Genomic DNA, 16,399 nt, shown 5'->3' with positions numbered 1-16,399 from the left:
GCACTTCAGTGCATCACATGGGAAAAGTAAGAAGCCCTGAACTAGGAAATGCCGGGTTTATTATGTTGTTCTACGGCCCCACCCTTGCAGTGGTGATACCGCTCTCCGACGTAGATCTGTGGTGAGGCTATGTAACTGGTTCAAGCTTGTTTCAGTCTCGGACAGGGGTAGGGAACCTATGGCTCGGGAGCTATAGCTTTTGATGACGACATATGGCACTCAGACATTTATTCACAATAAGATGTGTTTTTGTGTGTTATAGGACACATGGTGGGGCATTTAATATATGCATTATTTTACCATGATTATTCAGTTATAATGCAACAACTTAGCAGACACATTGACAATGGCATTGCGTTTCCAAGGTGTTGTTTCTTTTAGACCCCCAACTTGATCATTCTGGTGGCTTTATTCTTACATCTGCAATATTTATAATTTGTAAAAAAGTCCCTGTGAACATTCAGTAACAACGGATGAATGGAACAAAGCTGCCCAAACGCTGATCTGCTGTATATCTCAAAGGCTTGGCTCAGGTTTCAGTAAAGGGACACACAATACCGGCCTTTAGATATCTGGGTTCCGGGTGTTAGGTTCCAATCAGCGGAAGCCAAATCTGATGCCAGGTTCTCAACAAGGAGATGTTATCAGAGCCATGTTGCACTGAGCAGTGGCCACCAATACCAATCAAAATATGTCAATCAACAATTCTATATATTTGCATACATCAACAAGTCTGACAATGTATGTGCCTAACACTAGTCTCTTTAACTTTAACTGCATTATTCTGAGTTATGAAGCCTTGTGTTCAAAGACACCACATGACTTGGGTTGAATTCACATGTTTTGAGTGTAGATGTATTTTCTGGGTATGTCAGTAGGATTGGAAGAAGCAGAGTCTGAGGACACAAACGCAGAAGGTCACATCACCATAGCAGAGTAAGCAAAAACACTCCCCAGTGGCAAACCTCCGGGAGTGGACGAGTTTCTGAATGCTCTGGATGTTGAGGGACTGTCTTGGCTGACATGTCTCTTCAACGTTGCATGGAAGTTGGGAACGGTACCTATGGATTGGCAGACTGGGATAGTCGTCCCCCTTTTCAGGAAGGGTGACTGTGGGTGTGTTCCAACTACAGTCTATAGTCCAGTCTATTCCAGGGTGCTGGAGAGAAGGGGTGTGGCCGGAGACAGAATAAAGTTAAGAGCAATAGCCATTTTGTCAGAGACATATGACTTGACGTGAAGCGCATACGTTAATGGAGCTGAAACTTTTACAGTAATTAAATTAATTAGTTACTGCTGTTATCGTGCTATTTTTGACAGCCCCAACAATAATGCATGCCTGGGTGTGTTTGTTGTATCCCTCCAGGTTTGGTCCCTGAAGTTGGAGCAGGAAGTGGAGAAGAACAAGGCTCTAACAGAGGCGCTGCAGACCATAGCGACTGAGCACCACAAGCTCAAACAGTCTTTGTGCAGAAGCAGGAGGTCGTCCACTCTCAGCACACTCACGGAAGATGAATTCTATGATGCTTTATCAGGTCAGTAGACCAAGTATCGTCACATTTTCATGACCTGACATGATCAATGTCTGCTCAGATGACATGGCATGACAGGGCTACTTCCTCCTACAAGGTGTTTGTGCACGAGCAACAGTCTGTCACAGGAAAGCCTGCATTATTCATAGAGGGCGCTGACAATTGAACCCTTTTTTTTGCCTATAAGACTCTCTAAACCAGGGGTCTCAAACTTAATTTACTTGGGGGCCACTGGAGCTCGGGTCTGGGTGAGACTGGGCCGCATCAGGTTTTCCCCCGAAAAATAAAAAAAATGTATTAAAAACAAAAAAATTTTAAAAACTTCGATTTGGTTTCAATTTTCTACAATAAAAGCTCTGATAAAACATTCCACTGTTCTCAAATATCTTAATTTTTATTTTTTCTACACAAAATAAGATGAAAAATAAATAAACACATCAAGAATAAAGAAAATCAATCAATCAGTAATAAATAAATATAATAATAATAATAAAACGGCAAATAATAAAAACTTAAGAAACCACATATTGTTGGTGGGTAGACAAATTATTTTTTCAGATTAAAATGAACAAAGCATTATTAGAGCCCTGTAGACATGACAAAACACGACTATAGTCACATTTATACTCTTTTTATTTACAACATATTGCGCAACTGCAGGGTCTTGAGACACATGCTAACTCGCAAACTAGAGAGCTAGCGACCTAAACGGTAGCCTTCAAGTTATTTCCTTTAAACTTAAATAGCCAAAAACTTACCACTTCCACACGGATAGGGAGGATAACTATTAACAGTTATTTAACCTTTAACATGAACTTTAATCAAACGTACTAATTTTTTCTGGGTACATGATACCATACAGCATCCATATCAAACTTGCGCGGGCCGCACTAACATTAAGCTTTCATATCAAGGCGGGGGCCTCAAACTAGTGTCCTGCAGGCCACATTTGGCCTGCGGGCCGTGTGTTTGAGACCCCTGCTCTAAACTGTGCTCAGCATATCCTTTGCATTTCTGTTGAATATCATACAATAACATAGAAGAAATGCTTTTTAATGACAATTAAATGAATGTGAAAAGCTGACACATGCAAGCAGGAGGTTGCCTGTGCAGCATTCTGCCAATATTACCATGATGAATGAGAGCAAAGCATACTGTGTCACAGAAACTGAAGCATCTGTGCAGCTTCTCATTGGAACACAATGCTCAGGTGGGGTTTGGCTAGGCAGTAGGGAGGAGATAGCGGCGGCAGGGAGGTAGTTGAAAACCAACTGGAGTTGCATATTTGTGTTGTGTGAACCGATGAGGCTGCTGCTGCTTGCCGAGAAGCTGCCTTGTATTTGTGGCATGATTCTCCAACATATGCCCATTGTCTTCCTACAGAGTCGGAGTCCGAGTTGTCTGTGAGCGGCTTCTTGTCAGTGGCCAGCAACTCTTGGGAAGAGGACGAGGTGAGCGACGCCCCCCTTCTCAGCAGCCTCTGCCATCCCAGCACGCTCAGGGGGGCTGCCGGAATGTCAGGGGAGGGTAACCAAGGCAACCAGAACAATGCCGCCAAGAAGCACAGGTGGGACATGCTCCAGTTATGATGTCATGCTTGTTTGCGGGTGTGAATGATGACTGCTGATCTCACAACTCTTCTGTTCTGTTCCGTGTTTATAAGATCATTATCGCGGCAGGAGGGAGGAAAGCTGGCAATTCATTTTGATGTTATTTGTTGCCATGATTGTCTGATATCAGAGTAGCACACCTCAATTAACAAGAAGAGAAGGTGTAACAGGATAGCATCTTTCCATTATGCTGTGTTGTTGTCAGCGGGTGTGTTTGTATGAGGGCCCGATCCATAGAGAATATGCCTGTTTTGTTTTAACTCTCCAAAGCCAACTGTGCATGAGGTGATCTGTGCTGGGTGCTTTGTTGCTTGACGATGGGGCAATCTTTCATTTCCACTGTGCCACATTCCAACTTGGCTTCTCTTCCTTGATACAAGAAGTGATCCTTGAATTATTTAGCATGTTCTGGCAGAGACCGAACGGGAACAAAAAAAAACAAAAAACGAGCAGGCTGTGTGTGCATCTGTGCACTAAAAGGATCAAACAAATGTGTCTTGTACCAGGTTATATTGCAAAATCAATGTATGTATGTTCTCTTTATTCAGTCTGCATTTAGCTTTTTGGACGCATTCTATATAGCATATCTGAGCTTCCATTGCATATTTTTACTGTATTTACCACAAAATGAACTTTGTACATGTCGCCTACAATAGGAAAAAGAGGCCACCTTTATAAACAGAAATGCAAAAACATTTAGGGTGGGAGGAAGACTAACTGGGCCACAAGTGAGTGTACTTGCATCGGTGCGCTGTTTCCACTGCTTCAAAGTCATTTGTCATGCCCCCCCCCAAGGGACAGAAATACATTGCCCCTGATCCCATTTTGAAATAATAGAGAAACTGATAATATTTATTCATTCATCTGTAATACACATAATGAACCTGAAACTGTTAAATGTTGGTAGGTTTGCCTTCAAATAAAAGCCCCCCTCCCCCCACGGGACAGTTCCCTGCATCCACCCCCCCTCTTTGAGAAGCAATGCTATAAGCGCAGATGGAGCCCAAGCTCTCGCACTGACTGGCTTGTTTATTTAACACAAATAATAGCTTGTATTTGGGTAGACACCATCTGCCTTCTGCACAAATAATTGTACAATTGCATGTATGAGGACGGGCGGATACAGAACTGGGTCCATTTGTAAACGGCAAAGAGGCTGCTGATGAGCAATTTCTTTCTTCTACTTGACAAATGCAAGCTGTTTTCTATGCAATAGTATACAACACGCTCAAATGCACGTACTGACGCACATGGCCTGACTGAACTTGGCTCATTCGCTTCCAGGTGTAAGGTGACATTGTCTTCTATTGAGCTTTTAAAATGGCAAACGATGCCAATGAGTTGTTTCCTTAGAATACGCTATGTGCCTTGTTGGAGAAAGGTGTAACTAGTGTAACTAGGTCACTGCTCAGATTCAGTTTTCTAATTTTGTACATTCTCAGCAACATTAATTAACATAGCACTGTGAATAGAGCAGTATTTATTCATATTGCAAGACAAGAATAACCAACTCTTTTTCTCACCTCTATTGTTCCATAGAACATCTCTGCCGGCGCCAATGTTCCCCCGAAATGACGTCAGCATCTGGAGCATCTTGAAAAAGTGCATTGGCATGGTAAGTGTAAACAAACACGATCCTTCATATTTGTCTTCCTTTAGCACACAAATGACTGAAGGTTTGAAATGTGTCATGTGCACCAACTATATCTTTTAATCAAAATAACACTAACATAGCCCTTGTCTGGCATTTAATTACATTTATTCATGTAACATAGATCCCCACCTATTTGCATTCACTTTGTTTTGGATGGTTATTTATGTAGCAAGTAGTTTGATGCCTCTACTGTCTACTGCTGCAGCTATGAATCCAGCAGAAGTCACTGTCTCACAAGTCGATTCGCTCAACAGTTTCCAGCAGGAAGATGCTTTGACGGCATGAAGTTGCGTAACTGCACAGTACAGTTATACAAGCCCTGTCATTCACCGGTCAAATGTCTGAAGGGGTATGCAACTGTAAAAAGTTTTAGAACCACTGGTTTAGAGTGCCAAAGATTTGAATGGGTGCGTCCATTAAATGCTGTTTTGTGGGTGTCTTGTAACACAACCCCTACAAATAGCAGGGCTCTGCCGTATTCTCAATGTACACAAACATTGCATTTAATATTTACAGTAAGATTAGTAGATACAATAAGAATTTTTGCATCCCTGTTGTCTCGCAGGAGCTGTCCAAGATTGCCATGCCAGTGATATTTAACGAGCCTCTGAGTTTCCTCCAGCGAATAACTGAGTACATGGCGCACACCTACCTCATCCACCAAGCCAATGCCACCACAGACTCTGTGGAAAGGATGAAGGTGCCCATATTCTTGTATCAAACTTTGATACAATGCATGACGTAGCGGTAATAACGTCATCATCTGCACACGCTGTGCAGTGTGTTGCAGCATTTGCCGTGTCCGCCGTAGCGTCACAGTGGGAAAGGACTGGGAAACCCTTCAACCCTCTACTGGGTGAGACGTACGAGCTCATCAGGTTAGCAGGACTCATTCATGTGTGTTAAATGAACTATGTTAAAAATATGCTAAAACGGAACAATTGCTCTCTCGCCACCAGAGACGATTTGGGCTTCAAGTGGGTGTCGGAGCAAGTGAGCCACCACCCTCCAGTCAGTGCCTTCCATGCCGAGGGCCTCAAGGAGGATTTCGTCTTCCACGGCTCCATCTACCCTAAACTCAAGTTTTGGGGTAAGAGCATAGAAGCGGAGCCCAAAGGAATCATCACACTGGAGCTTCCCAAGTGAGTGTTAACAATTCTTTGTTGTGTTCCTCCTCCGTTGCTACTCGTCACCCCCTTTCTCCTTCCAGATACAATGAAGCCTACACCTGGACTAACCCCACCTGCTGCGTACACAACATCATTGTGGGCCAGCTTTGGATCGAGCAGTACGGCAGCATGGAGGTTGTCAATCACAAGTAATGCTGCTTTTGTGCTGTTCACATGAAGGCATACACCCACACACCATTTGAGGAGAACTGATCTAGAGTCTGATTGTGTGTTAGGACTGGAGAGCGATGCAGCATAACCTTCAAACCCTGTGGTCTCTTTGGCAAAGAGCTCCACAAAGTGGAGGGATACATTGTAGATAAAAGGTATGCCCTGACCGTGTAGGTCTGCTCTATGTATCAGCCTGTGAATGAAAATATATATACGTATATATATATATATTTTAGAAAGGACAAACAGACCCGCCAACATTTATGCATTTTGATCCTTGAATACACTCCATGCTCACTTTGTTGCGTTTCCCTGGCTTTGGATTCAGGGTCACTCGCTGTGCTATCGAACTATGGTGTATAATTAGTTTTATACATATTTTATGTTTTAGACTCATTTACAATTTAAAAAATAGGGTAATACCTTGTGTGGGTTGTTTGAGTAACACTGTAAATACCATATTTATAAGTATCTCTGTTTTATGTAAAATCTGTATAGTAGTATTATTCTTTTGTTTATATGTAAACATTATTTACTATTGTTGTCAAATTCCTAGTATGGTTATATATTTGCAGCAAGAAGAAGCAGTGCGCCATCTACGGCAAGTGGACTGAGTGCTTATACACAGTTGACCCCGCCACATTCGACGGCCACAAAAAGTCAGGCAAAAAAACTTTGGAGGAGAAAAAGGCATTCAAACAGGTAATTGTTTTGGTTTGTTTTGATTTTTTTGCTCATGGCACCACCACATGTATCAAAGTGTGTGGCCTGTGACTTCAGAGTAGCATGGATGAAGAAGCTGAGGAAATGCCTCCACCTGAGGCCGAGACGGTCCAGGTCATTCCGGGAAGTGAGCTCATCTGGAAGATCACGCCTCGGCCTGATAACTCGGCCAAGGTCAGAGTTTGGAATGATCTATTGTCTCTCTCCTCACCCCACTACTGTACTCTCTCTCCTTTGCAGTTTTATGCCTTCTCCACGTTTGCCATGCAGCTGAACGAGCTGGACAAGAGGGTGGATGGCGTGCTGCCGTCCACGGATAGTCGCCTCAGACCTGACATACGTGCTATGGAGAATGGCGATATCGGTACAGTCTATCCACTTCATGTGACATCGGTAAAAAACATGCAAAAAGTATTCTCAATTCAGCATTTTTTTTTAGTCCAACAAACCTCTGGCAAACCGGAGGTGAGGGTAAATATTAATAGTAATATTATATTATATAATTATATAATTATTATATTATATTTATATTATATTATTTAATATTAAATATAAACAGACAGGCTCAAAATACTGTCTAACCCTGGGTCTCAATGAGGCGAGAGAAGTACAATAGAAAAATATTTGTAGCAGCATCTGAGAAACCACTTTGTCTTGGTGCATACAATTATGGTGCATTCAAAGACCCCCAAAGTGGGAATACATGCTCTGGTAAACATAATGAAAAAATGTGACAAACTTGCAAAAGCTGTAAAAAAAAAAAAAAAAAAAGCCTATCATGATCTATCTATCTCTATATCAATATCTATATATCTAGCTGTCTATCTATCTATATATATCTATATCTATCTATATATCTATATCTATATATCTATATCTATCTATCTATCTATATAAACATATTTGTGTGTGTGCATGGAAGATGTAGCCAGTTCGGAGAAGAAGCGACTGGAGGAAAAACAGAGAATGGCCCGCAAGCATCGTAGCAAGTCCACAGATGAATGGAAAACGAGGTAAACGACATCCCTTTCTCCCATTCATGCTGGACTGTTGAAGCAACCTGTGCATTAAATTCTTACTACCGGTTGCGCTGCTGTGCAGCGCCCCCTTCTGGACAGAGTGCACTAATGCAACTGTATTATATTCCTTACTTTCATAGGTGGTTTCAGCAAGGACCCAACCCACACACCAAAGCTCAAGACTGGCTCTGCTTGAAAGGCTACTGGGACAGGAAGTATAGCCAGCTGCCTGACATCTACTAGAACGATGGATACACAGCTAAGACCCATTTCTACTCACTTTTGGAAATGTTTTAGATGTTTGGTGAATGCATAGTTTTACTGTGTGTAGTTAAAAGATTTAGTATTGTAATAAAAGTAGTAAGATAATGAAATTGGCTGGATCAAAATATTTTTCATATGTGTATAGAGTAGAGTGGAGCACATACAGGACTGTGACTCGATGTAGCATATATTTTTTACAACAAGTTCAATATGATTGTATATTCCTAGCAATAGATGCATTCATTTGGGATGCATGCATGTCAATAACTATGCAAGTCTCACCACCACCTCCAACACCCTCTTCATGCGAGTAGCTGGTAGACTCTCTTCCACCCCCACATTATAATTATTTTAGGATCTAGACTTTACAATTCTAAAGTTGTTAAATTAGAATTGGTTTTGCTTGCTTGGATTAAAAACTGCATGATGGATCATCTTTATCTTCAGTGGCTTCTTTAACAACAAGATTTTAGCAGCACAGAATTTCAAACTGATTTATTTCACCGGTGTCTAATAAAACCAAATTCAATATTTTCAACATAGAACATAAAGAGGAATTAGTTTACATCAAAAACGTACCCCTGTGCCTGTGTGAACCATCAAAGGTTGGCACATATACAGTACATAAGAAATACGTGCAAAACATTTTGGGGGGGGAGTCACGTTTAAAAATGTGCAGTGTAATACTCCTACCTGCAGATTAGCAAAGGCAACCACAGAGATGTGCTCCCTTTTGGCTCAGAAAACCAACAGACTTTAAAATGTAACATTTTGGGGGGGTCTATCTACCCCCATTATTGCTGATTGTGTCTGGGCTGAGCTGCAGCTCTCATGGAGGCAAGAGCGGAGTGGATGCGAACATGAAGCCTGTTCTCAAAGTCATAGCCTGCATAGTCCTCCTGCAAAAGAAAACAGTTCTAAACTAGCACTAGCATGTGTGTTAGCCTTCTTGCGTTCAACAACTATACTCTGATACCTTTGCCTGAAGCATCAATGTATGGCCTTTAGCTGCAGACTGGAAAAACAAGTCAAAATATCACCCTTAGAACATACTCGATCATGTGTCTGACATCTCACAGGAATTACCGGTAGATGTTTACTACCTCAGGATCGGCGAGGAGCACACAGGCCAGCTCGTAGCAGGAGTACGGCTGCACGTACGAGTTGCTCAGCAGGCCCACCTCATCGCGTGAAGCCACATGGAAATACTGAAAGAACAGTGTACAATCAGTTAGAGATACTCTCATTTAGCTCCTATCATCATTATTGGCTATCTAGGAAACATGGCATTACCTGAATGGCATCTTGAGTGTTATGGAGGCATTTGCTCACGGCACCCAGAAGCAGGTTTTTCAGCCCCGCACATGAGGCGTCATCAATAGCCCGAAGGACTAAAAACAAAAGGCTCTTACTTTTACTTGTTATTCATGAAAACAATTAAAAATATAACTAGGGGGAGTCTATAAGAGTATGGGGGTACAAAAGAATAGCACCAAAGAGGAAGGGCTAACAAAGAATAGATGGATACCAAAGAGTAAATGGCAAGGAAACTATGAGATCATATCGTAGTGGAGTACTAAATAATTAAAGAATAGTGGGCTATCAAAGATAACACAATGACATAAAACAGTGTAACCATACCAAGTAGAATGCACCATAGACTAGCAGGCTACCAAACCAGTGTTGCCAGCTTAGTGATTTTTTTTTTTTTGGTGCTAAATCTGGCACCATTCCAAACACTTTTGTCATATTTTCTCTAAAGTGACTCATGACTTTTCCTGGCGTTGTGGGAGAGTTTTTAAAAGTGAACACTGTACCTTTACTTTTGCTGAACACTCCCTGCACCTGCCTATAATTGCACTGACCTTTATGTCTCGTGTAAAAAGCCACCTCATCAAACTTGCTTAGAACGTTTACGCCCATTTTTGCTTAGTTCTCATTTTAACCGCATATGTCTTATATTCTGCAGTTTTATGGCACTGATTGCATTGCTTGCTCCACTGTAAATATAATGTATTGTGCTTCTAAATAAAATGTATTATTATCTGTCAGCGTGTCAGAACATGTGATGGGAAAACGTTGTGTGATAAATGAGTAGTTCTAACTGCAGGATAAAATGTGGAGTCCAGATTCCACTTTTGTTGTACTGTCTACACTTTGACAGACGCTGGCCAAGATAAAAATATTTAACTATTGTTTTGATGAAGCGATGTCCAATTTTAAATTAACCAACCAAGTCTATTTATAGTTCTAAATGTAATTAATGTGGTTGTAATCACTTTTTTTGTCTGTCCTATGCGGTTATGATAATGATTTTTTTCATCCATAATATGCTAATTAGTTGATGACATCACCTAATGACTTCCAGGACAGCCAATAGCCACTTTTCATACTGAGGGCTTGGCAACAGTGTCCCAAACGAGGTTGCAACAGTCAATAGGAGCCAACCAAAGCGTAGAGGAGTACCTTGCATCATGGCATGTAGCTTGCTGGTGGAGCAGTTGGAGAGAGCTTTCCATAGATAGAGAATCTCAATGACTGACAGGATACAAAGTTCTTTGGACAGACTGGAGATCCTCAACTTCTCAGCCTGTGAAAACATGAACATGAGCATGAACGTGAACCATAGAGTCAAAGCAGCAGAGCACTAACTGTATCTACTCACTGACCTTCTTCATGGAGAAGAGCTCTATTTGGTTATTCTTGCGTTTGAAAAGGATTTGAACATCCTTAAAGACAGTTAGCGCTCCCTGCAGGTCACCCATGGCTCCCTGGCACACTGCAGCAACAAGACAAACATGAGCACATCTACGGCAAGCAGGAGTCGACACAAAGTATAGACGCATCCTACCTGCGGTCAAATAGGCGTAGTAGCACTGGGACCAGCGGGACTCATTCTTCAGTCGTTCAAAGGCCCTGAAAGCCTCAGAGTAGTTGAGCTGGATCATGTTACACCAACCTGAAGCATCCAGCATGCATATGTAAGCACGGAGGCACGTCATAGATGTCATTTAGCAGGAGAAACCATACCTATTTCATACAAACACACATGCTGGATCTCACGCTGCTCTGAAGCCAACTCCAAGGCGTTGCTGAAGGATGTCAAGGCGCTGCCGATCTGGCTCTACACACAGGAAGTCAGCATTCTACGTGGCTGTGCCCTTCTTGACGCACTTACCTCTAGACGCTGGACTCTGCCTTTGAAAAACATGAAGAGCGATGAGTTGGGGTAGGTAGTCTCTTTCTGCTGAAGAATGGCTTTGGCCTCCACGAGGCCCAAGTGTGTGTCGCTGCCGTCCAGGGCGAAGAAAGGCTGCACTACCGTGTGGTACCACAAGAGGGCCAGGCTGTCACAGGACACAAAACATGTTTAGTATGTCACAAGCCTTTGGTAAGTCTTTTGCAGTTCTATTCTAAAGTTAGGCGCTTACAGTAACAAAGATACACCTGCCAAAATCCATGCAGTAAACATACAATACGTGGACAAAATACATTTAAACAATGATCACCTTGGTGGGGAAAACACAAGAAAAGACGCCGGATGACCTACAATTTATTTTGGATTTAGGTTTCCCATTGCAGATAATGGAAATATATATAAGAAATATTTCAATGTTCCACTACACATCTAACACAAGAAATAGGCCTTTCATTGTTATTACATTATTATTAGAAATAATAATAACATGTGTTCTGGTGTCATGAGCACTTTAAATCGCCCTCGGTGATAATTGCTGATGTCATGTGGAGGCCACTTGCAGCACCGAGGGAAGGTGGAAGTGATAAATACAACACACATGCCCTTCTTCACTTTCATCCCAAGCAATGATGGATCGACCACAAGTTTTTCGGTGTAGCACTATACTGCTTCTTAAAAAAATAAATACCTGCCTCTGACCATTTCATTTTTTTCATTCATTCATTCATTCATTCATTTTCTACTGTTTTTTCCTCACGAAGGTCGCGGGGGTGCTGGAGCCTATCCCAGCTGTCTTCGGGCGAGAGGCGGGGTACACCCTGGACTGGTCGCCAGCCAATCACAGGGCACATATAGACAAACAACCATTCACACTCACATTCATACCTATGGACAATTTGGAGTGGCCAATTAAACTAGTATGTTTTTGGAATGTGGGAGGAAACCGGAGTACCCGGAGAAAACCCACACATGCACGGGGAGAACATACAAACTCCACACAGAGATCGCTAACCACTCGACCACCGTGCCGCCCTATTTCATTTTTTTATGATATAAAAATCTATTTGTATATGAGCAAATTTAACTCAGTCGGTTTCAGTTAGTTTCCAAAGTTAGGTTGTTTCAGTTTTTTTGCTTTTTTTTTAAATATGTATTTTTACTGTACTTGTCATTATTTTCAGGGGTTTATGTTTGCTTGTAGAGTGTTTGCTCTGACATGTTGCCTTTAAAGAATACCTTGCTCCGTTTATGCATCTTCTTCTCCCTAGGTGGTAAACCACTGGTGTTGGTGTTCATTACTGCCACCCCATGGATGTATTTATCCTGAAGCACTGCCACGCATTGTGGTTAATATACACGTTCAAGTGACCATCGATGGTGACTGGTTTTGTGGTTGATCTCTCCAAGCTCACTTCAGCTTTTTGAGAAATGGAACATCACCTCCATTTGAATGCAGGCATCCAGAAAAGTCACAGAATACTCACGTAGCTAAGGGGGCCTTCATGTCCGTACTCTGGCTGGCGTAGGAAAGCGCTGACAGTCCTTGGAGGCGATCGCCAGGGAAGCCCAGCAGGTTGACAATCTTGAGGAGGTGTGGCGGGACCATGGAGATGCACAGGTGAAAGAGGCCATAGCCGAAGCTCACCGAGCCTTTGAGCCGGTCCAGGGCTTCGGTGCTGATGCTGTCGTACCTGTGGGAAGGACTTGGCCCCGGGGAGGATTGTGATGCCGGTGATGGGGAAGGAGGTGCTTGCTGCTGGGAAGCCCTCCTCCTGCCGCACTCCTGCAGCTGTGTGATGTCACCGTAGCATTTGTTGTAAACTTTCCAGGCCTTACGGAGGATCCAACCTGCTTTGATGTATGCTGTGGTGCATTGAAGATATCGCCGTTAGCAACATGAAATGCTCCAGTGTGAACGCACCCTACCTGACAGCTCCTGCTTTGTGAAAGCCAACACTGCCAGGTAAACCTGGCAGTCAGCGATGATGATCTGCCTCTGGAGTCGTTCAAGAGCGACCGCCCCCGACCTCCGAGAGTCCGCCTGCCCACATATGAAGGTACTCGCACAACTTTTCACACCAGAGTGGCCACAACATGGATTTTATCTCAGTAAAGCTACGCTGACTCACCGTGCGCTTGATTTTGCTTTTGAGGGTTTCGATGACGCCGGCGTTTTCATTCTCGCACAGCCTCTCTGTGGCTTTGAGGTCCTCGGAGGCCAGGTGCATCTTCTCCTCTTCAAAAGTCATCATGGCATTCTACAAAAAAAAGAAAACAGTGAATGGAACCTCCAAAACCACTGGAAAACATGCTTTTAAATTCACACAAAACCTGAAAACACGAGACAGCACATTCTGTGCCTTTTTTGTGACATTAAAAAAAGTCATTGCCTTATCGCTTGTGATTTAATTGTACTGTGTTATCGTTGTTTACGTCTATAGTGGTTCATGGTGGGTAGCTTCTTTTTACACTTTTCATCATCACAGGGTTTCATCCTTGTAGATTTTTTTTTTACTTTACAAACAGCAATGGTTAACTTCTTTTTACACATACAGTATGTGACAGTAAATATTCATTCAGATGAGCCCATTGGCCTACAGTTAATTCAGGTTTTATGACCGCTTGCATGTACAGTAAAAACATTTAAACAAAGAATTTGGGTTTGAAATCCAAACAAATTGGAGGTTTGACCTTTGCGGTTCCATTGAATGTTCTAACAATAATAAAATAAACCCAATTAACTGCAAGACTAATAATATTACTAATGATAAATAAGTAGTAATTTGCACGCAACACCCACACACAGAGAAAGTGCATAATCTAATCCTGGATTGATTTGAGGATTAACAAGCCTCCAGAAAAGTAAAGTAGAGCTAAATCTTTTCATAATGTCTCATTGATTGTATAAAGCAACATTTACAACAAAAACTGTGCCATTAGTACAAACTACTCCTACTTCCTATTTTCAGTGTTGAGCAGAGGTGCACTGTGTCACAACAACAACAACTCACCAGAAAACTGACAAAACTGGCCCCGAAGCTCATGAGTGGACTGTGGTTCCTGTGGTGGAAGGACAACGACACGACTGATGAGGGACAACAAGTCGAGCAAGTTACTTATTCAAACCCATCAATGGAGTGAAAACAGAGTGCAGTACTTAGAGCAACCAGCAGAGGCACTGCTGAGTCCATCTCAACTAGATTGACACAACATAAAATACATTATTTTAGCTCTCCATTAATTCCATAATGTCCCTGTGAGAAAATTCGACTCCATTCTTGTGATCGTTAGTGTTTACCAGTCCATGGTGAGACTGTCCATCAACGTGGGTAAAAACAGGACACCCCCTCACTGTGCAATGCAATTAGAGGGAGAGATGACATTCAAGCATCCAGTAGGAGGTCGGATCACATGGGGGTGGGTGTGTGTGTGTGGTGGGGGGGGGGGGGGGCGTCACTGGATGATTTGACAGTTACTAGATAGCATTACATAAAAGCAAAACCCCAACACCTTGCTGTACTGGTTCCTGTTGTAACTTGCTTACTTATCTCGAGGGAGAATGTAAAATTGATTAGCTTATTTCTGTTGACAAGTAAAATGGATTAGAAGTGGATACATAGATAAAAGTGACCATAGATCACACAAGAAACACCAGATGATGTCTTGGTTTAATTGTTTACATTATGAAATCCTAAACAGTGCATCAATTCATGCCTGGAGAACAACCAAACCAATATTATGATGGGATTTTCAGTCACAGGGGTTGTTTGAACACTGGCTCTGTGAACATTAGCTGAAGGCTATTTGTACAATATGAATATTTCTTGTGACCTGACACACCTGCCTGACAAAGATATGGGGGATGGGGGTACCCAAGCACACACCCAAAAACTCATCATTGGAAGCTATCTAAGAGTCATAAGTCATATAACATAATAAGCATAATTTCTATTACAAAAAACTTGTAAGACAGTGATCTGCAGACAGTTGTTACATAGGCTAACACAATAAGACATAACAACTAGGGTCACTTTTGTTACACACCGAGACAGTAACAGGCGGAATAGCATAGGAAGCCATTTGTACCACAACATATTCATGTATTCATGTAACGCAGACAGACACTTGTAACACAACATAAGGACTTATGTACACAATACAGACTCATTGTAACCCAGGCAGATGTGTAACACAGGTGGTCATTTGTAAGGCAGACACCTGCAAGTTAGGTTTAAGGACATGGAGAAACAGACATTTTGGAACGAAGACTATTTTCTATTAGAACAGACTCGTGTAGGAAGACTAAGTTTGGAAGACAAGTGGACTCAAGTTACGGGGTAAATGGAAACAGGCAGGCTTAAACAGTAGCAAAGGAAGTAATTTGTAGCGCAGACAAACGACGGGAGAAAATGTAATAATTAATTTAATACCATTAATGTATATAACTCCGGCATAGACACTTCAGACAAACGTATCTAATTATAAACAGACGCCTTGAATTATTTCATCAGTGACGAGCAAGTACATGTCAGGCAGAGGCGTGATGGATCCCAAGTAGACACTCACCTGTACGCTCTGAACAGCTTGTCGCTCTCCTTGAATCCATTGTTGAGAAGCATATTGATTCCTTTCAGCGCCAGTTCGGCGTCGTTCACAGGCTCATTTTCGTCGTCCTCCACGGTGGCCCGGGCGGCTTCCGTCGGGTCCGCCATTGATGGTGGCCGCTGCCACCACAACCACCAGGCGCAGCAGCAAACACGGGGACGACTAAGTCAGTGTGGCCGAGAAAAGCTGTTGGAGAGCGGGAGGGAGTCAGGCACAGGCTCACACGCCCGCTTGTGCTGTCTGGTGACTATAGACTTAGCCAAAGGCGAAGTCCGGATTTAAGGCGTCCATTTCTGGTTTCTACCGTAAACGACTTGTGAAAAAAGACACAGTTTTTGAAGTCTTAGGTACCACTTATAGACGTAAATATCGCCTTTTGGTGCTCACCGCGATCTATTAGTCACACGGGCGGCCCGCAGCTGGTTTGTGTTCTAGTCAAGGAAGTGTGCTGCA

General features: G+C 42.5%; 2 protein-coding genes across 6 annotated transcripts in view; one reads left to right on the top strand and one right to left on the bottom strand.

The window, feature by feature from the left end:
• The window catches only part of LOC131125766 (oxysterol-binding protein-related protein 1-like), a 27,003-nt gene extending 16,836 nt beyond the window's left edge, over positions 1–10,167 (top strand). For 2 of the 5 annotated variants that reach the window (XM_058067620.1, XM_058067621.1), the window contains 12 exons: positions 1,367–1,535; positions 2,916–3,099; positions 4,682–4,757; positions 5,362–5,496; positions 5,577–5,674; positions 5,756–5,938; positions 6,007–6,114; positions 6,202–6,291; positions 6,712–6,838; positions 6,917–7,223; positions 7,782–7,872; positions 8,019–10,166. In XM_058067620.1, the coding sequence (XP_057923603.1) occupies positions 1,367–1,535; positions 2,916–3,099; positions 4,682–4,757; positions 5,362–5,496; positions 5,577–5,674; positions 5,756–5,938; positions 6,007–6,114; positions 6,202–6,291; positions 6,712–6,838; positions 6,917–7,223; positions 7,782–7,872; positions 8,019–8,121 (1,671 nt within the window). In that variant the 3' untranslated portion in view covers positions 8,122–10,166. Of the gene's footprint in view, positions 1–1,366; positions 1,536–2,915; positions 3,100–4,681; positions 4,758–5,361; positions 5,497–5,576; positions 5,675–5,755; positions 5,939–6,006; positions 6,115–6,201; positions 6,292–6,711; positions 6,839–6,916; positions 7,224–7,781; positions 7,873–8,018 lie in introns of all 5 variants that reach the window. The other 3 variants (XM_058067623.1, XM_058067622.1, XM_058067624.1) reach the window with 3 other exon arrangements.
• On the bottom strand, positions 8,623–16,399 carry LOC131125767 (tetratricopeptide repeat protein 39C-like). The gene is made up of 14 exons (XM_058067625.1): positions 15,908–16,399; positions 14,353–14,401; positions 13,471–13,599; positions 13,268–13,382; positions 12,826–13,204; positions 11,321–11,489; positions 11,173–11,266; positions 10,994–11,101; positions 10,812–10,921; positions 10,609–10,732; positions 9,436–9,533; positions 9,246–9,350; positions 9,119–9,157; positions 8,623–9,041 (listed from the first exon to the last, which is right to left on the bottom strand). Exons 1-14 carry the CDS (start codon positions 16,051–16,053, stop codon positions 8,937–8,939), a joined length of 1,770 nt encoding a protein of 589 aa, XP_057923608.1. The 5' UTR covers positions 16,054–16,399; the 3' UTR covers positions 8,623–8,936.

This window comes from Doryrhamphus excisus, chromosome 3 (assembly GCF_030265055.1).
Source record: "Doryrhamphus excisus isolate RoL2022-K1 chromosome 3, RoL_Dexc_1.0, whole genome shotgun sequence".
NCBI classification, from domain to species: Eukaryota; Metazoa; Chordata; class Actinopteri; order Syngnathiformes; family Syngnathidae; genus Doryrhamphus; species Doryrhamphus excisus.
The sequence above is the reverse complement of the archived record's forward strand: the minus strand, read 5'-3'. Positions and strand labels throughout refer to the sequence as shown.

What these genes read in the sequence shown, in the direction of transcription:
- LOC131125767 (XM_058067625.1), bottom strand. Translation starts at nt 16,053, where the DNA reads ATGGCGGACCCGACGGAAGCCGCCCGGGCCACCGTGGAGGACGACGAA. An exon ending in ATGAAGGCCCCCTTAGCTAC is followed by an intron (nt 11,490 to 12,825) that starts GTGAGTATTCTG and finishes GTCCTGTGACAG; the next exon opens with CCTGGCCCTCTTGTGGTACC. An exon ending in GCAGAGTCCAGCGTCTAGAG is followed by an intron (nt 11,267 to 11,320) that starts GTAAGTGCGTCA and finishes TCCTGTGTGTAG; the next exon opens with AGCCAGATCGGCAGCGCCTT.